Genomic DNA, 26,221 nt, shown 5'->3' on the forward strand with positions numbered 1-26,221 from the left:
AATAAAGACAATGAAAGGCTAAGGATGAAAAATTACCAATTAAAATCTATAGTCTGAAAAAGGCAGAGGGCCACTCTGGCAGCCTATAAAGACAGGGTTATTGATGCCTGTCAGGTAAGTGGTATGCAGTGACTGATCTGGAAAAGCATCTTTTTTGACCTCTATTAGGAAGCAAGACCAAAAGCAGTTGACATTCATAGGAGACCAATAGCAGCATACACGTGCATGCCTGAGCCAGAGCCATGTTAATTTTCTGGCCCTGTATCTTAACACAGTCCAAGGGGATCTGAACCATCTGGACAATCTGAAGAAATTCATGCTGGTCTGTGATCCAGAAGACATCATGCTATCTGAATCAGGTGACCAAAAAAATCAAGTACAGTGGTGAGAAACACACTCTCCAGAAGATGTGAGATAAACTCTAGAAAAGATCAAGAGATTGGGAAAAGGAGATGTGGGAAAGATGCATGTAGATAGGCATATAAAAAGTGAACACCCGATAGGAGGCTCTTTGTATCCCATCAACACCAACTTTGAAAGAGGCACTAAACAATGCAGATAAAGTGACTTGGCCAGTTGACATTAGCTAGCTTTTGTCATCATCCATGTCACCATTAATGCAATAGGCTTATAAATGAAATAGCAGTGGAAAAGGGGAAGGAAGTTATGCATTGGACCAACAGCAACTCTCCAAAAGTGACCTAACTACTATTGCCAAAGGTCCAACTCCCCAGTAACAGAAGCCTGATGTGCTCCACTCCCAAAATCAATACTAAACTAATGAGAAAGTAAAATACAGTAAAATACTGTAATAAGTATGTGGGAAAAAATTGAGTTGGGGGGCAGAAAATGTGTATCAAGGGGACAGGCATAAATATTTTAAGTAAAGTGGTCAGGAAGTAAGTGATTGAGTAGGCTATGAAGTGAAGGAGGCTATGAAGGCTATGGCTATGAAGATATTATGAGGAAGAGTATTCCAAAAGGAGCAATAGCTACTAGAAAGGACCTGTAGCAAGAGCATATCTGGCATTTCCCCCAAAGTAACCACTGAAGAGTGAACAAAATAAACAGGAGTTGGAGAGGTCACAATACAGCAAGTGGGATGATGCAGATCAAGGAGGGCCATGTAAGCCACAGAAACTGGCTTTTGTTCTGTTGGAGAGAAATTAGAAGAAACCCATCGGAGTGCTTTGAGCTGAGGAATGACATAATGTGACCTATGCTATACAGAATCATTTTTTTTATCCCTAGACCATTTTTTGCACTCTGAAGTCTATGGGCTACTTCTTAGTATGTTTTTTACACATACTAAACAACTAAACAAAAAGAGTTAATGGTTAAAATATCATTTTTAGACTGAAGCATGGTGACAAAAAATGGAAAATGCATAAAAAAACTTAAGGCACATATGACATATGACATATGGTGAAAAAGTCTCACATTAGAATTGCAGAATAGAAAAAGAGAGAAGCAGGATGTGAAGAGGTTAACCACCAAATTTTTGGGGGAAAAAAGATAAAAGACTGACCCAGAGATTCAATTCAATAAGTACTATAAATCTCAATAAAGTAGCAAAAATGACACGCAGGCACATCATAGTAAAACTGCTGAAAGCCAAAGACAAAAGTAAAACCTTAAAAACATTTTTTTTCCAAACATGTTTTCATTAGGAAAACTCAAAGGAAAATACAATGAGATACCACTATGTATCTACCAAACACCTAAAATTTAAAGGCTTACAAAATGTATCATGGGGACTATGAAACGAAAAATGCTGCCATCCCAGGGGCTCCTGGGTGGCCCAGTCTGGTAAGCATCTGCCTTCAGCTCAGGTCATGATCCCAGAGTCTTGGGATCAAGCCTGCATTGGGCTCCATGCTCAGTGGAGAGCCGGTTTCTCCCTCTCTCTCTGCCTGCCACTCCTCCCGCTTATGATCACTTGCACTCTATGTCAAATAAATAAAATCTTTGGAAAAAAAAAATTACCTTCTGAGACAAAGAAAAGCTGTCACATCAACAACTACAATATATGAGACTATCACCATTCTGCATATTACAGGACCAGCACTGCCCAACAGAACTTTCTGCAATGGTGGAAATGTTCTACATCTGTGTTGTCCATTATGGTAACCACTGGCCACATGTTTCTGTCAAGCACTAGAAATATGGCTAGTGCAACTAAGGAACTAAATTGCTAATTTTATTTAATTTAAATTTAAATAAGTACACATGGTTAGTGGTTAGTGCACTGAACAAGTGCAGGTGTTAACAATATGAAATAGATATAAAACAGTCTCAGTTCTAGAATAACAGAAGACTCTTATTGGCCATAAAACAGCTGAAAAATGAAATACTAAAATGTTCTTTAAAAACAAAAGAAAAAAGAAAAAAAAAAAAAAAAGAAAGAAAACCTGGGGATCCCTGGGTGGCTCAGTGGTTTAGCGCCTGCCTTCGGCCCAGGGCGTGATCCTGGAGTCCCGGGATCGAGTCCCACGTTGGGCTTCCTGCATGGAGCCTGCTTCTCCTCTATCTGTCTCTGCCTCTCTGTGTCTCTCATGAATAAATAAATAAAATCTTTAAAAATAATAATAATAATTTTGTCTTCTAGAAATGGAATATACACCAAAAAAAATCAAAATTTAAGTGTATCTGGCTAAGCCTGTTTTTCCTGGCTGGTTGCCAAATCCAAATCAGCTACTAACCAATGAAAGTGCTTTTCTTCACAACAACCGCTAACTAGAAACTAGTGCTCAAAATTTATACTTAACATTTCTTCTAAAATGCTGAGATTCTAGCTAATAGTTTTTGAAATATTTATTCTTCAAAAATCCTTTTTTAATGTACTGATTCAAAGTACTAATTCCAATGCAAAGATAATTCAAACAAAAGTCTGGGCTCTGAAGTTAGAATGTGTGACAGTGTGAGGAATTTCACCACAATGCCCCAGATCAAAGGGTCAAGGTAGATGAGAAATTGAAGCTCCTAAACCAGATGCTCATGAAAAAGAAACCTAAAAAAGCAAACGTAAGGCTACTGCCCAGGCCCTTCCTTCCTACAAAGAAACGTCTCTCTGGCCTTATGGCATCCTTCCTTAATTGCTGGGAAGAACGAGGTCCTTAGCAAAATTCATATCAGGATGCCAAGTTTAAATGGTAAGTCCGTAAGGAGGCACCCATAATAAGAAATAAAACTCTATGTTTCACCAAATGTGTCAGTTGTTCATTTATTGCCTCACAGCTGCAAATTCACCCTTCACTGCCTGCTCTGCAAAAATGAATTTGGGCCCTTTAAATATTTTTCCTTTGCCCTTTGGCATGAAGTTTTGAAGGTAGAAGATGCTAGGGAGACACTGCAGAAGGAAGAGGCTTTCCCCACTAAGGCTAGTGTGCTCCTTCCTCTCAGGGGGCTCCAGGACCCCACATGGCTTCTCTAGTGCCTGGCTCCTGCAATTTGTGCAGCTTCTCTAATGCTAGGCTCCTGGAGTACCTGGTAGTCAGCAACATCCAGCAGCTTCCCTAACACCTCCCTCGGGCAGTGCTGTAACAGTGACTCTGGTGAGACAAATTTCTGAAAAGCTCTGCCATCAAAGCACAGCAATAAATATTATTTAATGAGTCAATGCCTTCTCTCACATGTCTGGATCTCAGTCCTGGAGGCCTACCCCAAATGCTTTATCTCCATTCTAGGGGTAATAGATGCTCCTTTTATCTTTATTCCTATATTCTTTAGGCTACTCTGTTTTTTATTAGCCAATCCCTCATTTCTCCAATCCTCTTTTAGTAATTCTTTTTAATAAACTTTCCCTTTTTTCAAATTGCTGTTTCTCTCTACTTATCTCTACCCTGATTGATATACTAAATTTCAAGTGATCAATAGAAACTGAGAAAATTATTGGCAGCTTAGTCCAATTTGTTTATACATACATTCATACACAAATGTGTATATATAAAGTAGATCAGATTTTTGATAATTAGATAGTTCAGACTGCTAAACTACCAAAGTAGTTCACCTGATATATCTTTGTTAACAGTGCTCTTATTTTGGAGAAGTCAATTTTCTTCACTAACCATAAAAGATCTAGTACTATAAGAGATCACTTTGTTTTTTTCTGGTGAATCACTTTTATTTCTCTTTGGAAATAACTATCTAAAGAACAGCAAAATTTAAGAAGACAAGATAGTAAAAACAGTCAGTGGCTCCATTTCTCTGGCTATGTGCTCTACGAAATTGCTCTATTTACATTTGGAGGGAAATACAAAATCTCAACAATTCCACACTAATAGTCACCTTACTTTAGCTGTATAGGCAAACTCGTTGTTTTCCCTCTGTGTCACTGTTTTTCATGTGCTCTCTTTGTCAACATTAAAATGAAAAGTTAAGCATCAAGCTCACCATTCCTGTCCCACTTCGCTCTTAATTCTGCTAGCTACAGAGTTAAAAGGACAGGATTAAGAGTCATTAGACACAGTACTAAGGAGAATTAAAGGGCTTCTTCAAGGGGTATAACATCTGCTCCTCAAATTCCTGCCTAAACAACTAAGATTCCGATCAAAGAGAAAAGAGGGAAAGCCAATCTGACAGTAAACTGGAGTCATGAGGAAGTGAATGTTCTCTCAGGGAGTAACTCTGACACCAGAGGAAGGCTTAGTGACATTGCACAATTCTTTCTGTGAAGTTATTCATGGGGCAAGTGGGAGTATATGAGTGTAAGTGGAGGGGAATGGGAAGGTGAAGATTGAGGATCCTTTTAAGTAGTTTTTGCTAGGCTAGCAAAACAAGCTGGGACATGCAAGACAGATAAACACAGCTGTTTGGGGCTGTCACTTGGGGCTCAGGAGCCAACGTGTCCTGATGTAGTGAAAAGTGCACCGGAATGTGAGTCAGGAGGCCAGGGATCTAAGTCTTCGCCCCGCTGCTAAGTAGCTGTGTGATGATGAACAGGCCCTTCAGCTTCACTAGGCTCAGTCTCCCCATCTTTGGAAAATTGTGACTAGTGGTCCTAAGACAGAGTTCATGTAACTGTATAACTTTGCTGAGTCCTACTTTCTTCCACTAAAAAAACTAGAGAAATAATACTTACAGGCTTGGGATGAGGACTAAAAATAATATACATAAAGACAACTGACACAGTAAGTGAAATGAGTAGTTGCTATCATTATTACTTCTTTATTTCCAAGATCTCTTTAAGATTATTTGACAGGGAAAAAAAAAGATTATTTGACAGGTATAAAATCTTGGTAGCCAACTATAATGAATACACTCAAATGGAATATGTTGAGTAATTCAAATTCATTACAAGTCAAGTTAGTAAGTTTATCATGTTTTAATTATCTACTAACCAAAATACTCATGAGAAACATCCTTACATCCTTTCTGATTTTCTGGATCCACTCAAAAAACTCAAGTCCCGTGTCAAATGTGACTACTACATTACATTCTGAGAAATGAAAGGTAATAATAATTACTGCTTTTCTGGACCCACTCAAAAAACTCAAGTCCTGTGTCAAATGTGACTACTACATTCTGAAAAATGAAAGGTAGTAATAATTACAGAAAATATAGTTTCAGATTTGCATGCCACCTTCCAGATATGCTATGGATATTATCTAGTTCTAGAAAGAGGGCAAGAAGGCAAGAGGCCTGAAATAGAACCATCAAAGTTTTCTGTATGGGAATATCAGAAAATACTAATTTATTCCATGCCAAAATAAGTCATTAGCTACTTCAATATTTTAGCTTTAAATGTATGAATAGATTTCCAGTGCAAAATTAAGAATATATCACTTATCAGCTTAAACAAACCAAAGGTTAGCAAGCTAATAATAACTTTACAAAATACTGTATCTATCAAACAAAATTGAAGCCAGAGAAAATTCTATTCAGGACTATATATACATAATTTTACTAAAGCTAATCTATACCTCTTCCCTTCCATTAAAATGCATATTCTTGTTTAGAAATGTGATAAAATTACCCTATCACTCAATCAAGTATAGATTAATAGCTTCATGACATTATACGATTTCACAGTCAAGTTCCATGTTATATAGGATAGTCAATCCAAAAGGCAAGAAATGAAAAAACCTGTACAGTATATATTCATGTCTTCTGAGGATAACAGGAATGTGACCAAAAACAGCCAACCAATGAGCATGACTCACAAAACCTAAGTCTTTGTTCTGAGTTTCCTTTATGATAATGCTGATGCTAAAAATAACTCAAGTCTTAATTCTAGTAGTGGAATAACAGGAGCTCAGGATTTTACAATGAATAAAACATGTTGAAGGAGCACATATGAGAAGGACCTACTTTATTAGAGAGCCTCTCTGGAAAAGAAATAGTGGAGGTCTAAGCATAAGGAGCTACATGTTTGTGAGTAGGGAAGAGAATTCTAAGCAGAAAACAAAGTACATACCGTGTAAGAATCTCTCAGCCATTCTGCTAGAGCATAATAAGAAAAGGGAAGAAATAAGCAGTGGCCAGATCACAAGAAACATTATAAATCATGGCAAGGCATTTGGGTTTTAGTCAAAATGCATCAGGAAGGTGTTACAGGGATTTACCATGAATAGTGGGGAAAACCATAAAGAGACTGATGCAAAATTCTAAGTGAGATTTAAGCCTGAAGTAAACCCTAAGGGAGGGATTGTAAAGAAACTGTAGAGGCAGGAGGAATAAGGAGCATGGTACCTATGGAATATAGGTACAATGCATGAAAGTGCTTTTTTCTCCAAATCTTGCATCAGAATTCACACTTTACATCTTTTTTCTTTTTTTTTTTTTTTAATTTATGATAGTCACAGGGAGAGAGAGAGAGAGAGAGAGAGAGAGAGAGAGAGAGAGAGAGGCAGAGACACAGGCAGAGGGAGAAGCAGGCTCCATGCACCGGGAGCCCGATGTGGGATTCGATCCCGGGTCTCCAGGATCGCGCCCTGGGCCAAAGGCAGGCACCAAACCGCTGCGCCACCCAGGGATCCCCACACTTTACATCTTGATAGATATTATCAAACTGTTCTGTAGAAAAAAAAGTTTAGTAAATGATATCCCATCTTTGCCTTCTCCCCATATTGGATAGCATGAATCTCTTTCTCCTTTGCCAATCTTAAAAAATCCCAAGTAGTACCTCATTGGCATTTTAATTTTTCCTTCTTTTATCATTAGTAAAGTCAAATATCCACTTTCACATTTATTGGCCAGTTATATTTATTCTGCTGTTACCTGTTAATTCATTTCCTTTGACCAGCTTTAATTTATAGATATCCCTTGCCTTACTGATTTGCAGAAACTATGTATTATGGATAGCAGCCCATTACTTTCAATAGGTATTCCAACTTTTATTTTTAGTTTATAATTTGTCTTTAAATTTTCTTTATTATGTCTTTTGTTTTCCTAAGCATAAAATATCCTTTTAACTATAACAGTAATTATACTGTTTGTCATGTCATGGAAAAGTAGAAAGTGAAAGTTCTTCTCTTCCCCCACAGAGTACACCATGCACAAGATATAACCTCCTAAATTTTTCCCTAGTAACTGAAATGTAAACATGTAAGTTATATATTACAAAGGGGAATTTTTTTAAATATGTTTTTTATTTAATAAACATTTAAATGTGTCTTTCCATCTAAAAAAACTTTCAAGAACACGTGGTTTAGAGCAGAAAACAGTCAAGGACAGAAAACAATATGTAAAAATACATTAAGGCTGCTTTTCAAAAGACACTATTATGAAAATAAAAAGCAAGCTTCAGACTGAGAGGAAATTTTTATGATACACAAATCTTACAAAGAACTTTATAAACCAACCTGAGAAGAACAACTCAATTTTTCAAACGGGCAAAAGATTTGGACAGCTCACTAGAGAAGACATATATAATGAAAGACATAAAAAGATGTTCAACATCACATTAATCATGGAAATTCAAATTAAAACCATTTACATATCACTACATACCCAAAACGATGGCTAAATTTTAAAGTATTGATACCACCAAGTACACCTAAGGATGTAAAATAATTAAAACTCATACCTTGCAGCTTAGAAAGCAAAATGGTACAGACACTTTAGAAAAGCTTGGCAATTTCTTATAAAGTTAATATTCACATAGCATATAAGCCAACAATTCACTCCAAATTCACTCTATTTGTCAAGGAAATTAAAACATTTATCAAAAAAAAGACCTGTACAGAAATATTTACAGTAGTTTCATTCAAATATCTAAAACCCGGAAGCAACCCAAATGTCTAACTAATGATCAGATAAACAACCTGTAGTGTATTCATATGAGGAATACTACACAGCAATGAAAAGGATAAAATCTACAGAGAGAGGCAGCAACAAAATCAGATCATTGTCAGGAAAAGAGACTGACCACAAAGTGACTGGAGGGAACTTTGGGGATAATGAAATGTTCTTTATCTTGACTGTGGTGCTGGTAGTATGATTGTATGCATTTCTCAGAACTCCTAGAACTACACTTGAAAAGAATAAATTTTACTGTAAATAAATTATGGCTGAATAACTATGACTTAAAAGTTCATTAAAACCAATGAGGAACTGAGTTATAGTAAGAACTTAGTAAAGTAGGTTGGTTTAAGGGATTTTCACAGATGGGGGGGTGGAAAGGTGGGGGAGACAGAGATAAAGAGTCTGAAAGAAGAAAAGGCAAATGGAAAAGAGAAACAGAGAATCAAAACTGGATAGTCAGTACTCTTAAAGAACGGAGAACAGCAGAGAAAATAGCCTAAACAACTATCCAAACAGAGGTACAATCCAATTTTATGTTACTAATGAAAACTTAGTAATAGGAAATAATACTTGAAAGGTAGGAGGGATATCAACCTGTGAGAATCTGTACCCTCAGAATTTTAATCTGTACTAAAATTCTTTCACATTAAATTACTAAGATAATAAGAACTGATATCACTGAATGCTGCTTAACCAAGTGCCCAACACTGGGCTGCATTGGAGTATTATCACACCCGAAGAAATGGATAGTTAAATCTATTTTGTAGGCTAGGAAACCAACAAAGTGATAAAATAACATGCCTACTCACACAGCAAATGAACCGACCAAGACAGAATTCAAATTCAGACTTACATGACCCAGAATCCACACTGTTACCCATCACACACTCCATGGTAATATTTAATTAATAAATTGAATTTTACATAAATCAGTCTGCTACAGAAAAAGAAAGCAGGGAAAACACTTAAATGGAAGCCTGGGAAAGTAGTGAGGTTTCCCCCTCACTCCATTAAAATTGACAGTTATGACACAAGCTCAGCTGAATTAGCAGAGAAGATGGTGTATAATGCCCAATGGCTAGAGCACTGATTCATACATTCTAATTTCTAGTAACAGAAATTTTTTAATTTCTGAATCTAGGGTTAATCTAGGAAGGGAAAAGTACTAGAAAAAAAGCATTATTTTTCTTTGAACTCTGAATTATTTAACCAAAGGAATGAACACATATATGCCAAGAAATGCAAACACCATTTCCAAAAGTGGAAATCATAGCTCAATGGCAATCAATTTTAATACACAATGAATAGAAATCATAAAATGCAATAAAACTCATTAGCCAGTTACCTTAAGAATACATGCTGTTGTTTTGGGGGGTTTTTTTGTTTTGTTTTGTTTTGTTTTGTTTCAAGATTTTTTTATGTATGTATTCATGGGGGGGGGGGGCGGGGCAGAGACACAGGCAGAGGGAGAAGCAAGCTCCATGCAGGGAGCCTGACGTGGGACTCGATCCCAGGTCTCCAGGATCAGGCCCTGAGCTGAAGGCGGCACTAAACCACTGAGCCACCCGGGCTGCCCTATTTTCGTTTTTTAAAAGAGGTAAACAGGGCAGCCCCGGGGCTCAGCGGTTTAGCGCTGCCTTTAGCCCGGGGTGTGATCCTGGAGACCTGGGATTGAGTCCCACGTCAGGCTCCCTGCATGGAGTCTGCTTCTCCCTCTGCCTGTGTCTCTGCCTCTCTCTCTTTGTGTGTGTCTCTCATGAATAAATAGAATTAAATCTTAAAAAAAAAAAAAAAAAGAGGTAAACAGATCAGCCTAAAGCCTGATGTTCAATGCATTACCAACAGTGCAGAGCTATAGATTTCAAAAGCTGCCTGTTCCTATTTACCCTTAACTGATAGGGTTTAAGCCAAAGAGTTTAGGTCTTCCAGGAAAAGAAATCTTTATCCTTCCTCTCTTTATGAAAGGTAGGTACACTTGGTGAAAATAGTCTTTTACTCTATACAACAAGAAACTTTAAAAAAAAAATATGAGAGAGAGAGAGAGAGTGGCCCACAAGCAGGAGGATCAGAGGGAGAGAGGGAGAGATTCCCAACTCAAGGCTCAATCTCACGACCCTGAGCTGAGATCATGTCCTGAGTCAAAACTAAGACTCAGAAACTTAACTGACACTGTACCACCCAGGCGCCCCTACAAGAAACTCTTTAAGAAAAATATGAGAATATTCTACTATTTACAACTTATTTAGCAAAAAATAACTTCCCATTATCTTCCTGGCACTATTCCACATACTGGAATACAAGTAAACAATGTGAAAAACAGATTGTGTGATAGTGCTAACTACTGTAAAGGAAATAAATCAGAGCAATGAACAGAGTAATGGCAATGGAGAGAAGCTACTTTGTGATGGGATGCTCAGGAAAGAGCTCTTTTGAGGAGCTGACATTTAAGTTGAGACACAGTACAAGAGTTCACTGATGTTTAGTTAACAAGATAAAATTCACAAATTATGTAACTTGATGACAGTTACAGAAGGCAGCAGAAACCCAGGAAATTAAGTTTAAAAAAATCCTTAAAAATCATATAATTTTACAAAGCAAATATCAAAGAGAAAAGGAAAATATATTCAGGTACATACTGTTTATCAGAGAATATTAATTGTGCTTTTTTCCCACCTACCTTTTCACCACCTATTAAAGCTTTCTATTGACATACATAGCCTCATCTGATCTTCATACAGACCAGGTCAACAACCTTGCTCCAGTTAGTAAACCACAAGAAGTCTTATCCATGCTTAGGACTATCCTGACATATGAGAATGATTGTAATTTTATCAACCTAATATTACAACTAAAGGCATTTTACTTTCCAGCTTTTTCCTTTTTACTGGTGATATCCAAGATTAGTTACAAATAAATAAAAGCTTGCTATATGCAAGTCTGAAGGAGGATAGATGGATGTGATAGTCTACCTTGTATCTCAAGCAGAGCCCAATTAAAGATGCTACTGATCAGTGATGTCCATGGGGGAAAAAGTCATATATGGGTTTATGGTTACTCTAAAATTTGCAAAATCTAGCAGCTTAGAAACATATTAATATATATAATAAAGTCATAAAGCAAGTTTAACAATTCACTAATAAGTATAAGAAGTTCAAATATATGTTGTCATTAACTTGAATTCAATTAATGAACTCGTATCAAATAAAGAGACACAATCACATGAATACTGAAATTTATGTAACTCTGCTTCCTTACACATCAACTCTTACACAGATCATGGGTCCAGGTTTGCGAGGGGAATCTCTGTCCATCTTCATTCTTTTTCAAACTAATTGATAATGCACACAGAGAAAGTACAGATGCCTAAATAAATCACTAATCTATCATGCAATTATGTGAAATGAACTATTATGCTGCACAAATATCAGCTGTAAAGTAATAAAAAACTTTCCCTGAAAGCCAAAACATTATTACTTGAGTTATATCACACAGGCAGTGAATACAGTATTGACATATGTAAGGCTTACAAATAAAGGAATTAAGGAAATACACACACCCTTGACCCTTTCTAATAGCACTTATTCTAAATGGTTTCAATTCCTTCCGTGCTTTTGTATAACGCAATGATTAATGGTACATGCTCCACAGTTAGAATGTCTGCATTCAAATCCTCGGTCTATCACTTTCTGTGACCTTAGGCTAATTAATTAATCTCTGTAACCCCCCATTTCCACATCTGTAAGATAGGGATAATAAATGTACCTATGACTCACGGCAGTTATGAGAATTAACTGATATAAAGAAGTCAGCCAGACTCCGTAAACTATTATGCAAACAGAAGATATCTTCTTTGTTCTTTAACAAAATAAAAATATTTATTCCTGGATTAAATAAGTAATATATACACCTGTTAGTTAACACTCAAAAGATTTAAACTGTACAAGTAACAACACATTTCCCTCCCATCTTGGTCTCCCAGATAACCAGTTTTTCCCTATAGACAACCAGTGTTATTTCCAGAAATATTTTATACATATATAAGCAAACAGTACATATTTTTCCAAGCTTTAAAAAAAACTATATACTATTCTTTAAATATATATATATACACACACACACACACACACACACATATACTCTACTGTGCTTTTTAAACTCTACATACTTTGAGGGTTGTTCCACAATTGAACCTTTTTTCAATGTCTTAGGTCAGTATTTTTCAAATGTGAGTAATAACACCTTCCTTTTGATGGGAGAATAGATTAGAGATCATTTTGTGATGACAAATCATTTTTATCATTTAACTGCATATAAACATGTGACAAGTGTCCCTATCCTTACAAGTCTTATAAAACTGTAAATTCACAATGAATTTTAAAACTAAACACTAACCTGTCCACACCCACAGGAATGACTATCATCAAAAAGAGAGTAACATGATGGTGATGATATAGAAACACTGGAATCCTTATATACTGCTAGTACAAATATAAATGGTGCAGTCACTCTGGAGAACAGTTTGTCAGGTTACTAATATATTAAACATAAATTTACCATATGATATATCAATTCCCAATCTAGGTACTATCAACCTAAGAAAGAAAATGGAAACATATGCTCATTCCAAGACTTGTACACAAATGTTCATAGCAGCATTATTCATAATAACCAAAATGTGGAAATAACACAAATGTGCCCACCAACTGGTAAATGGACAAAAAAAAATGCCATGTGTATAAATACATATATAAATACAAAATGGAATACTATTTGATCATAAAAAAGGAACATGGGGCAGCCCAGGTGGCTCAGCAGTTTAGTGCTGTCTTCAGCCCAGGGCCTGATCCTGGAGACCCGGGGTCAAGTCCCACGTCAGGCTCCCTGCATGGAGCCTGCTTCTCCCTCCGCCTGTGTCTCTGCCTCTCTCCCTCTCTCTCTCTCTCTCTCTCTCTCTCTCATGAATAAATAAATAAAATCTTTAAAAAAAAAAGGGGGGGGGGACAAAGTACAGATATGTCCCACAACATAGATGAACCTCAAAAACATGCTAAGAGGCCAGATACGAGAGACCATATATTGTATGATTCCATTTATATGAAATGTCCAGAAAAACCAAATCAATAGAGATAGAAGATAGATCAGCAGCTGCCTAAGGCTGGAGGTGGAAATGAAGAGTGACCACAAATGGGCAAGAGACTTTATTTTAGGGTGATGGAAATCAGACTGTGGTACTACTGGATGCACAACTCTGTAAGTTTACTAACAATTATTGAATTGCACACCTATAATGAATTTTATGATATATAATTATACCTCAAAAAAAGTGATTTTTAAGTAAATATCAAAACAAAAGTTCCAATAGAATTCAAATTAATTTTAAGATGTTTGCTAAAACAATATCATACAGAATGAAACAACCTCTTTATTGCGGAACAAATTAATTACATCCCCCTACCCAAGTCCTCTAACCTACCTTCAGATCAGCTAGTTAATGAATATTTATTGCCTGCTTATAGCACATGCCTATTTTACTGTGTTCCAGTGATGACTCAATTTTCCCATCAATTGTCTCTTTTATAACTACTGTGAAAAAATTTGTTCATACATCACTTCATGACAAAACAAACCTTCACTTGGTACCAGAGCATTTATGTATGATGTATGTCTCCATTCCTTTTTCATTAGGCCATGGCAACTATAAGTGAAAATAGCACATAAGCCCAAATAATTTTAAAAACACAGGTAAACAGATAGAGGCACTAGGGGTGAGCCAAAGATAATCAAAACAAAAGAACAAAAATTTTAAATTAATGAAAGAAATTCATGAGCTCCTAAATAAAAGTATGCCCATAAAACTCAATTTGAGAAATCTGTAATGTGCAATCTCAGATGTTACTAAAGCAGACCAGTTCTGCTATGTGCCCACTCACACAATGGCTTTGGGAAGATGATCTCTAATACATGATCAAAAACAACTCTGTCTTCAATTATGAATCTTTGGTGAATTTCTGAAATGGAAATTTATTTTAAATTTATAAATCAAGTAAGAATAATAATTTTAAAGAAACAATGAAAAAACAATTCAATCACATGAAAAGGTTGAACATTTAAGACAAATGATTAACAAATTGTTGAAAACCCTATCATGTGATAGAAAAATCTTGAGGGGGTCTTGAGATAGAGCCTTGTATTGGGCTCTGTTCTCTTGACCAGTAAGTCTTTTCTCAAAAACATGTCCTATCTTTGATTTTAAGTATAAAACAATCAAAGACATTACATAAATATTCTATAACATTAAATTTAAATTAGAGCAGGTGTGGCAGGACAGTCCTGGGTGGGTGGTGGGCAGTGAGGGTCTGCAGCAGGCTGTTGCTGTTGGCTAGCACAAGCCACAGGCTTCCCACATCATCCAGCCAGGATCACGTGCATGCCCAGAGCCATGTTGGTGAACATGGACCAGCTATGGCACCAGGTCATGATCAACCAGTTCATGCTGGCCGTGGGTTGCACTGCCAACCAGGCAAACAGCTGCTGCAGGTGGTGCACTGGCAGCGGAGCTCGCCCTCAGTGATTTTTCTAAGAAACCACCATTCCCAACAGCCACCATCGCCACCAGATCACGTGTACCCCCAGCAACCCACCTGCCATACATACCACCCAACTTGCCTGATCCACTGGCCATGTTCTCCAAGCGTCATGCCTCTGAGGGCTTTCAGAGCAGCAACAGCCCCATGACAGCTGTGACCTGCTCCCCTCCTGCAAACTTCAGCCCCTTCTGCGCCTGGTCCCCATCCAGCCACCAAGCCACTTGGATCCCACCCACCTCCATCACCCACAGCCAACTTGGTCCCCAGGAACACAGTAGAGGGGCATCTGGCAGAAAGCCATGGCTGCAACAGATGGCCAGTAATAAGACTGGTTAGTACATACGCTGGGCTGGAGCTAGGGGTTAGTCCAGGTCGTGGGGACACAGGAGGGCGAAAGTGAGGGGTGTGGGGGGTTTCCTGAAGTTCATTCACCCTGGATGATTTTATAAAAGAATTTGAGGGAGGTGAGGGGACAATAAACTTCCTGAGGCACCTGGGTCCTTCAGGAGTTTCTCTTCAGGTAAGTTTTTCTCTTTTTAATATATAACTATGATATATATTACTATATAAATATAACTAATGTAATGTGAGAACCAGCCAGCGGACTGAGGTTTTGGGGTCAGTAAGAAAGACCCAAAGAATCCTCCCTTGGGCTAGCATCTCTTCCTTCATCCCCAGTCCCATGATAGGTGCTTGGAAGCCAGGTGATGTGATCTTGCAGTCATGAGGTATCTGCTAACTGACTCCCTCAAAGATCATGCCTTCTGGAATCAGAAAAGGATCCATTCCAAAGAGATCTACAGCAGGGGCTCCCAGAAGCACTCACCAGCTGAAGGTGTCGAGGCCTCCTTATTAACACAAGCTCCCCATGCCCTGACTTATTGGCTGGTTCCTCAGTGGCCTTGCAGTTCCTTGCCTCTCCTGGTATCACCAGCTTCCAGCTACATGTGTGGGGCTTGTGTAGAACTAAAGAGCTGGCTTGGGTCACAGACTCCAGCTCTACCTAGCAGGGGCCCTGATTCTCCATAGCCACGCTGCCTCTCCCACTATTTGTCCCACTTGAGTGGATGACAGAGTGGAGAGCTTGCCTTTAGATTTAATTCCAAATCAATAATCTCACCAATAATCTCATCAATAATTTCTCAGTGTGAAATTTTAATTTAAAAAGTTAAAAGAGACTTTAAAAAAAATGGAGTAGAGATACAGCTTAACCATTCTGCAACTGTTTTATACACATACTTCAGTTAAACAAAGAAATGATGTTTGGTGAAAATCAGGGTTTTCACTGTTAGAAAGTGAAGGTTTCTAAGGAGGAGGAAGGCTAGAATGAACCAACAGACACTGGATTAGAGTCAGAGACATGGATATGAACTCCTGACTCCTAGGAGCAACAAGCACTCCAAGAACCAACATCCTGTTCTCAGATACCATTCTCCTAGCAAATATGACTGATTCTGGGACTGGGGCAGGGACAATACAAGATGAGTCTGGAGCATTTAAGAGTACCAAAATGGGGCAGCCCCAGTGGCTCAGCGGTTTAGCGCCACCTACAGCTCAGGGAGTGATCCTGGAGACCCAGGATCGAGTCCCACATCGGGCTCCCTGCATGGAGCCTGCTTCTCCCTCTGCCTGTGTCTCTGCCTCTCTCTCTCCTCTCTGTGTATTCTCATGAATAAATAAATAAAATCTTTAAAAAAAAAAAAAAAGTACCAAAATGTAAAAAGTACTCAAAAAAAAAAAAAAAAAGAATCCTATCAAAGAAAGGATTGCATGGGCCAAACTGCAAGAGCTATCAATGGCTACAAAATAAATAACATTATATTGGCTTATAACCCAAGATATAAAATAAATATCAACGAGTAAAGACTGGTAGAAATAACTGGTTAAACATATAAATAAATGGGGAATGGGGATCCCTGGGTGGCTCAGCAGTTTAGTGCCTGCCTTCGGTCCAGGGTGTGATCCTGGAGTCCCGGGATCAAGTCCCACATCGGGCTCCTTGTGTGGAGCCTGCTTCTCCCTCTGCCTGTGTCCCTCTCTCAGTCTGTGTCTCTCATGAATAAATAAATAAAATATTTTAAAAATAAATAAATAAATAAATAAATAAATAAATAAATAAATAAGCAAGCAAGCAGGTAAGTAAGTAAATGGGGAAGAAGAGACAATTCTTCCTCAAAGAATTCCAAGTAGTTTATGTAAATACTACCCCTCCAGGAGGTGGAGCTTAGATTTTCTACTTCCCAAATGTGAGCAGCACTTACTTACTTCTTTACTAAAGAACAGCAAATGGAAATTCACCTCTGTGATATTCATCCCCAAGATCCAGAGTCCCAGTCTAACCATAAGAAAAACATCATAAAAAAAAACAAAAAAACAAATCAAGAAACATTCTAGAAAATACCTAACTGTACCACCTCAAAACTGTCAGAATCAGGAAAAACAAGAAAGACTGAGAAGCCATCATAAACCAGAGAAGACTAAACAGACATGAATACTAAATGTATGGTGTCTTGGAAGGCATATTAGTGGAAGGAACAGTCAAATGCAAATACAGTTTGGAGTTTGGTTCATAGTAATGTACCAATGTTGGTTTACTTGTCATAAATGTACCATAATAATATAAAATGCTAATAATAGAGGAAACTGAGTGAGGGGTATACCTGAACTCTGGATGATCATTGCAGCTTTTCTGTAAATTATAAAATATTCTAAAGTTAAAGTTCACTAAAATTTTTAAATGGAAATATCAAATGACCTTGTCACTTATACACACACACATCTGTATTTTCTACTTCTTTTCACTGAAAAGGTCAAGAAGAATGATACCCCACTATTAATGAGCAGGTATAATATTCAAATTTGGCCTCTAAGCACCACTCTCACTTAAAAAAAAAAAGATCTCCATAGGGAAATGCTGATTCTAGGACCTGGAAAAGAATGTACCAGGAAGCTTACATCATGTTATGCCAGGAAAATAAGTAAGCTTTTAAAGTCTAATGAGTTCATGCCAAAACTACATAGCAATCAAGGACTCCCCTGGCCAAATGTGGGACAATTTAAACATCAAAAAGAATAATGACTACAACTGACTGGAACACATGAAAATTTTAAAGTCATAAATCCTGCCACTCAAAAAGGAAAAAGAGAAAAACATCACCACCAATAACAGCAACAACTCATTTATCACTACCAACCCCTGAACTAAAAATGGGTAGTTAAATAACCAAGTATTTATACTGCCTTCTAACAGCAGAACTGTATTTTAGTGTAACCAAATAACACAAGTTAATATGGAAAAGTTCTCTTAGAAGAACATCAACAAATAAATGTAGATGAAATAATGGAATTCAGAAAATCACCAACTCACAACCCTCAATGAGAGAACTGAGTCAGGTATGAATAATCAATGGGTGCAAAACATTAAGTGACGCAATGATAAGAATCTAGATATTTCCATGCTGCCAACTATCTCCCCACAAAGCTCTTACTTATCTCAAGTATATAACATAATATTAACTTTACAATGGAGGAATCAGATGTCACCAACTTAATCCAGGGATCAATCTTAATTGCTAGTCACAAATAGCAACAAGTAGACAATACATGCACTTGATGTTATACAGTAGAGATTATGATCAAGCCTTTGGATCTTCTACAGGAAATACTTGAGACAAAGAAATAAGTTAAATGATACAATAAAGAAGCAATTACAAAAAAATTCAGGGAGGAAGAATCTTATGAAGTACAACAGACCATTTAATAAAGTATTATGAGAAAGACAATGGTTTGAAAGGAAACCTTGTTCTAGATTAAAAGATATGTAAGAGAGGTACACAATAAATGTGACATTACTTTATTAGATCTATGTTTGACAAACCAGCATTAAAATACATTTTGAGAGCCAATTGGGGAAATTTAAATATAAAATGATCATTAGAAATATTAAGAAGTTCTAAATAAATCTGTTAGAATAATTGGAGCTCTATTTATATAGGAAAATGTCTATATTTATTTCAAAGTGAAAGTTATGCATTTCTTTACTTTTAAATATTTCAAAAATAACAAAAATGAGATAAAGCAAATACAGAAAAATGTAGCTATTAAATCTAGGTAAAAGGGTAGAGGGCTATTACAGTAATCCATTTTTCTCTACGCTTGAAATTTTTCACAGGCAAAAGTGAATTACAGATGGATGTATATATAAATATAAAATACACATTAAGTAAAAAAAATACCTATTGTCATAAAAAGAATCACATTACTAGGAAGTTAGGGGCAAATGACAGCAAAGTTAAACAGTTCTCATGATTTAAAATAGTAACATTCACTATACTATAATGTTTATTGTACTAGAGTTTATATTAATCTTGTACAGACTGTCAAGAATTCTGTTTATTCCCATCTACCCTTTGATAGCTCACTATTAGATAAAGAATACAATTTAATTATAGAAGAGAAAATAAGCTTATTCTTGGGTTTTTCTGCATTTTCAACTACCTCAGTGTAGCAAATGACAAGTTTAGTAATAGAACACTGCCTTGAGACTCATGGGACATGATTCTATTCAGAGCTAATCATTAATAGACTACTGAATAATCCTGAACAAGTGAGTTTGTAGTCGTAAAAGTAGTTTGTGGTCGTAAAAGTAGAAGGGGAATACAATCCTTATATGAATCGAGAGAGTATCGCATGGGAATAAAATATATAATATTGTACTTTAAGTATATTTTTTAAAAGTCGTCATACTAACTCAAGATATCAAGTTATAATTTTAGACAATAAGAGTTTTAATTAAATATTTTTTTTTAATTTTTATTTTTATTTATGATAGTCACACAGAGAGAGAGAGAGAGAGAGAGAGAGAGGCAGAGACACAGGCAGAGGGAGAAGCAGGCTCCATGCACCGGGAGCCCGACGTGGGAATCGATCCAGGGTCTCCCGGATCCGGCCCTGGGCCAAAGGCAGGCGCCAAACCGCTGCGCCACCCAGGGATCCCAAGAGTTTTAATTAAATATAGTCGTCATTGGAGACACTCCATTTTTAAAAGTTTTTTTTCCTTTCCAACTGATCAGAAATCTGCTTAAGAATTAAGAATTAGGACTTCAAAATTTACAAATCATTATGATTTGTACAAAACTGATCAGGGCCATGTTTAGTATAACTTTTAGGTTATTTTGCTAGATAACTGCAGCTGCCAGAGAAACTGAGGTCTTAGAACCAATTCTGAGTTACATACAGACATTGGTTATCTACGCAGTTATGAGCAAGTAAGCAAAAACAATTCACATATATTCCGCAGGATTAAGAAAAATCTCAGCTCTCTAGCCTTTCAGACACTCCAACCACCACTTTCATGAAAGGTTCACTAAAAGCAAACACCCAATAGCCCAGAAACAGGAACTTTATCCATACAGTTGACAGAATCCAGAGTTTCCAGGTAGACACAAGGTTTAGCAAAAACCATCATCCTTAAGAGTTCAAGTTAAAGGTAAACTAGATTCTTTTTTTTTTTAAGATTTTATTTATTTATTCATGACAGAGAGAGAGGGAGAGAGGGAGGGACGGAGGGAGGCAGAGACACAGGGAGAGAAGCAAGCTCTATGCAGAGAGCCTGACGTGGGACTCGATCCCGGGTCTCCAGAATCACACCCCAGGCTGAAGGCGGCACCAGAACGCTGGGCCACTGGGGCTGCCCGGTAAACTAGATTCTTAAGCCCCACTCATATAAAAGTAGAAAACGGGGTCTAAGTAATTTCAGCTAATTCACATATGGTGAATATGTACAGTTAGTCAATAAGAACTCATTTACAATATACATTATACAAGTTAACAAGGTATCAGTTTCACCCGTAAAAATCTATTTTTGATATCCAATATACTAAAAGACCAGATATAGTCAAAAACAGAAGTAAGAGGGTGGCTTGTGGTAGCAACATGTAAAGCCCTTTCCGATATCATGCTAGCTGACCATACCTGCACAGTGCAGCACTGACTAACACCTGGTTATTGGCTTAACATACATCGTACACACATATATAACATTACATGGTATTTACTGGAGTATTAAACTAGGCAAGGTAATAATCTCTAAATACAAATATTTTTTACAAAACAACAAAAGATTGAAAACATCTTTAAAATTTAGGTTAATAAACCTGAAGGAAAGAAATTTAAGGTACATTTTTCTTTTATCCAAATAATGAAGGTGTAACACATAGTCATATAAACAGTGTATTTTGGTACAAAGCATCACAAATGAAATTCAAATGATAACAGTACTCCATCTTCAAATATGAAGGTATTAAGTTGTGCAACACATACCATTCACAGGGCTGAAGAGATCGAAATGCCTTAAAAGAAGCATCCATTCCAGCAAAATCCCAAAATTTAACATCATAGTCATACCCTCCAGTCACCAAACGGGCACCTGAGGGATCCAAACCCAAAGCAGAAACCTGGTTTAAAAAAAAAAAAAGAAAAGAAAGAAAAGAAAAAATTTAACTGGAGAAAAGCTACTTATGGTCTAATTAACCTCCATTTCTTTTCTCTAACCCTACCACCTATATTATAGGCATTGGAAGTACAGCTCACCAGCTGTTTTTACTTCTAAAAAGTAGGACTGAATAGTATATCCTCTATTATTTGACTTATTAGGACTACTGTTTCTAAAAACAACAACAAAAAAGTACTGTTTCTTTTGAAATAAAGAAAAATATTTTAATCTAATTGCCAGCTTCATCCCAATTTATCTATCAAACTTCAAAAATAATTCAGCTTTTTCAATAAACAATTCTGAGGAAACCTTTTGAGATGTTTTAACTACCACTAACAGAAGACCACATAAATCTAAAATTACCAAAATGAAAAAATGCAAAAGGGAATGTTAAGAAATCCACTTAATGAAGTAGGACAAAGTAGAAATTATTTTGTGTATGTGGCTAAATAACTCATATAATTACCTTAAACAATTACTCTAAAAGCTGAACTTATAAGTGACTGACTATATTATAATACCACTTTTATATTGGTTCTATAAAATATCTGCCTTCCCTGTGAATTTTCCTAGATCCAATGCACACGTGAATACCCAATTGGTAACTCACTATTCTTAAGCAGGAAGTCCCTGGATTGACTGCCCTCTCAGAAGGAAAAAAATGCATTAGAAATAATGTGATTATCACACACTCGAGATACTAAAAGGATCAAAGTTTTATATAAAGGAAGCAACTATAAATCAGTTCTCCTAACAGACAGACTTAAAATGTTATTAAATGTAATAGAATTACTGAGTTAACACCAGATATTTACAAAATAATTTTACACATTCCAGTCACTACCTGCAAACACTGATTTCGGAATATAAGGACATTACATATAAATATAATTAGTTAATGATCTACTTTATGGTTAAATTAGATATGTACTACTCTAAATGTGTTAAGAAAGCATACAAATGAAAACGAAGTCATTTTTATGCCCGAACAATTAGGTCTTAAAACCTAAAACAATCAAAAATAAAAATAAACAGTAGCTTTTGAAGACTTCCACTACTACCAACTACAAACTTTTTTTTTTTTAATTCATTAGAGACACACACACACAGAGAGAGAGAGAGAGAGAGAGAGAGAGAGAGAGAGAGAGAGAGATGCATAGACACAGGCAGAGGGAGAAGCAGGCTCCATGCAGGGAGCCCGACGTGGGACTCAATCCCAGGTCTCCAGGATCACACTCTGGGCTGCAGGCAGCGCTAAACCGCTGCACCACCAGGGCTGCCCCCAACTACAAACTTAGTTACGTTCCTTGCCCACTCTATCCTTCTACTCTCCTTTCAGAATTAAAGAGGTGTCCTCCTCCTGGTGTGACCAACTGAGCCAGTATTCATCCCATTACAATACAATTTAAAACTGCAAATTCATTTGTGGCTTGTCTGTTCAATGCCTGTTCTCCATGCAAGGGTGTAAACTTCTCTGCCTCACTGTAATTGGCAGCATGTAGCAGCAGGGGCAAAGGGCTATGTCAGGGTAGGAGAACTGATGACTAGCTGTAGGCATTCGTCTTGAGTCCTTGGGGAAAGGGAAGGGCTGCTTGGAGCCAGCAGCTTCCAACTTCCAGGGAGTCGTTTGGAATTTAGTGCAAGCTGGGAAGAATGAGCTCAAAGGGAAACCTGGAAAAGAAGCAGCTCTTCACCTAAAAATTGTTCTCTTTGCTTTAGCTGTGAATTCTTTCATTGGGAAAGAGAAATTAACAGTATGTCACTATATCAATGAAAGGAGAGATGGATGTGACTCATGACTTAGAACCAAATTATCTACAGTCTTAAAAGTGAAAGTTGGAAATGGATTCTAGGGGAAAATTTCCTCCACTAAACCAGTTTTTCTGGGCGCTACACTGTTTAAGGGAACATAGCTATGATCCACTTAAAGATTTGGATCATCTGGTAGGATACAAAGGAAACCATCTCTAGGTCTTGTTAAGGAATGGAAAGGTGAGTAGACTGGTTCAGGGGCAGGTACTAGAAATGTCAAATGTAGGAAATAAGGCTAGCCTTGTGTAGATAACTGGTAAGGCTCAGAAATAAATATATGGGGACTCCTTTTAGCATTCTCTATACTTCTGTGAATGTGTATTTTCCAATAACTAAAATAAATAAATAAATAAATAAGACCAGGCAAAAGAGTCACCTTGCTAATCTCTGACGTTTTTACAAGATGAAATAAATACATGCGGGGACCCCGATGTTTCTAGCAGCAATGTCCACAAAAGCCAAACTGTGGAAGGAGCCTCGGTGTCCATCAAGAGATGAATGGATAAAGATGTGGTTTATGTATACAATGGAATATTATTCAGCCATTAGAAATGACAAATACCCACCATTTGCTTCAACGTGGATGGAACTGGAGGGTATTATGCTGAGTGAAATAAGTCAATCGGAGAAGGACAAATATTGTATGGTCTCATTCTCATTCATTTGGGGTATATAAATAGTGAAAGGGAATAGAGGGGAAGGGAGAAGAAATGGGTAGGAAATATCAGGAAGGAAGACAGAACATGGAAGACTCCTAACTCTGGGAAACGAACTAGGGGTGGTAGAAGGGGAGGAGGGCGGGGCGTGGGGGTGACTGGGTGGCAGGCACTGAGGGGGGCACTTGACAGGATGAGCACTGGGTGTTATTCTGTATGTTGGCAAATTGAACACCAATAAAAAATAAATCTATTATTTAAATAAATAAATACATACATACATACATACATGCAGGGAAAGGCAAGACTGCAAAAAGATTAGGTAACCTAAAAATACAATTAAAAGCTCTAATTGAGGGGCACCTAGGTAACTCAATTGGTTAACCATCCACCTTCAGTTCAGGTCATGATCTCGGGATCCTGGAATGGAGCCCCATATCAGGCTCCCCACTCAGCTAGGAGTCTGCTTCTCCTTCTCTCTTTGCACCCCCCACGCCCTCTCTGCTCATGCTAAGAAATAAAACCTATAGAAGTTAAAAAAAAAAAAAAAGGAAGCTCTAATTGATTTTTTTAATGTGCAAAGCAAGTGGGCACTATATTTTTAATTATAATTCTTTAAAAGATAAAATTCAATTTAAAAAAATAGAAATATGGGATCCCTGGGTGGCTCAGTGGTTTAGCACCTGCCTTTGGCCCAGGGCGTGATCCTGGAGGTCCAGAATCGAGTCCCACTTCAGGCTCCCTGCATGGAGCCTGCTTCTCCCTCTACCTGTGTCTCTGCCTCTCTCTTTCTCTGTGTCTCTCATGAATAAATAAATAAAATCTTTAAAAAAATATTAAAAATAGAAATATTTAAATAAAACATGTGAACCCATGAACACTCAGTTGTAAAAATCTCTGAACTAAATAATAGGGAAGCTTCTGTTTAAGTATGAACAGTCTACTATACCTTTTCCTTTCCTAATTTACTTAAAAACATGAAAATTAGTAAAATTCTGTCACAATTTCAGAATAAAATGTTGATTTAATAAAAAGTAGATATAAGATTTCAAATCAGATGGAAATGGTTTCTTAAAGCAGTTCTCAGACACTTTGGTTTCAAGCTACTTTATAGTCTTTAAATCTATTGAGGACCCCAAAAAGCATTTTTTTTATGTGAGTTACGTGCATCAGTACTTCCCACAGTAAAAATTTAAACTAAGACATTTTATTTCATTTTCAAAGATTTTATTTATTTATTCATGAGAGACATAGAGAGAGAGAGGCAGAGACACAGGTAGACACAGGTAGAGGCTCTCCATGCAGGGAGCCTGATGTGGGACTCGATCTCCGGATGGTGGGATCATGCCCTGAGCCAAAGGCAGGTGCTCAATCCCTGAGCCACCAGGCGTCCCTAAACTAAGACATTTTAAAATATTTATTGTTCACTTCATTTAAAACAATAAATCCACTACACTTTAACAAATATTTTTATGAAAACAGTATTTTCAAAAGCAAAATTGGGCAAGAAAAATGACATCCTTCTCTATTTCTATTTCTCTGTTTCTTCTATATTTCTCATTTGCATCATTTCTGGGTCTATTTCTCCTGATTGATGTTTTCCTCATTATGGGATGTATTTTCCTACTTCTTTACATGTCAGACATCTAGAAAAAGGCAGTTTCATTGAAAAGGGAAAGCAATGGAGCAGCCCAAGTGGCTCAGCGGTTTAGTGCCACCTTCAGGATGTGATCCTGGGCCCTGGGATCGAGTCCCATGTCAGGCTCCTGTATGGAGCCTGCTTCTCCCTCTGCCTGTGTTTCTGCCTCCCTCCCTCTGTCTCTCTGTTTCTCTCATGAATAAATAAATAAAATCTTAAAAAAAAAAAAAAAAAAGAAAAGGGAAACAAGATAATCTTCTTCCTTCATTCATGAGGTTTCCTTCATTCAACTACTTTTTAATGGTTTTACAATAAAATAATTTCATGTTATAACTCCGAATTTTATATTATTAATCTTTAACATAAAAATAACAATACAAAAATAGAATCTGCAGGTCTAAGTAATATAATCTTAGAACAGTACAGTAACCATTCTATGTTTATTTCTTATCTCAGTGTTCATCTAAAAAACGAACTCAGGCCTTTTACTGATATAGAAATAAAGCTAAGGGTAATGAGAAATTTTCCCACACCATAAAAAGGAAAACTGTATTTTAGTTTCATTTCTTTTTTTCACTTGTAATGTTCCTCTATCAAAGAACAAGGTTTTAAAGCCAACAATAACAATGACAATAAGTGTTGCTATTTTAAATGAAAGGCAATGGTTATTTTGATTGAATAGAAATGTAATATTTCTTTTTTTTTAATGTCTACAGCTTCTGTGTTATCAGCTGATTGTATAATTAGCCTTAATATAAATGTATCATTGGTTCACTTTTCCATGGGAGCC

General features: G+C 36.9%; 1 protein-coding gene and 1 pseudogene across 2 annotated transcripts in view; one reads left to right on the plus strand and one right to left on the minus strand.

Annotated features, from left to right (window-relative positions):
* The window catches only part of WDR70 (WD repeat domain 70), a 296,044-nt gene that overhangs the window by 209,817 nt on the left and 60,006 nt on the right, over window positions 1–26,221 (minus strand). For both annotated transcript variants that reach the window (XM_038535279.1, XM_038535280.1), the window contains one exon: window positions 21,153–21,286. In XM_038535279.1, the coding sequence (XP_038391207.1) occupies window positions 21,153–21,286 (134 nt within the window). The remainder of the gene's footprint in view (window positions 1–21,152; window positions 21,287–26,221) is intronic.
* LOC119871564 lies at window positions 14,684–15,154 on the plus strand (annotated as a pseudogene).

The sequence above is a fragment of the Canis lupus genome, chromosome 4 (assembly GCF_011100685.1).
Source record: "Canis lupus familiaris isolate Mischka breed German Shepherd chromosome 4, alternate assembly UU_Cfam_GSD_1.0, whole genome shotgun sequence".
Lineage (NCBI taxonomy): Eukaryota > Metazoa > Chordata > Mammalia > Carnivora > Canidae > Canis > Canis lupus.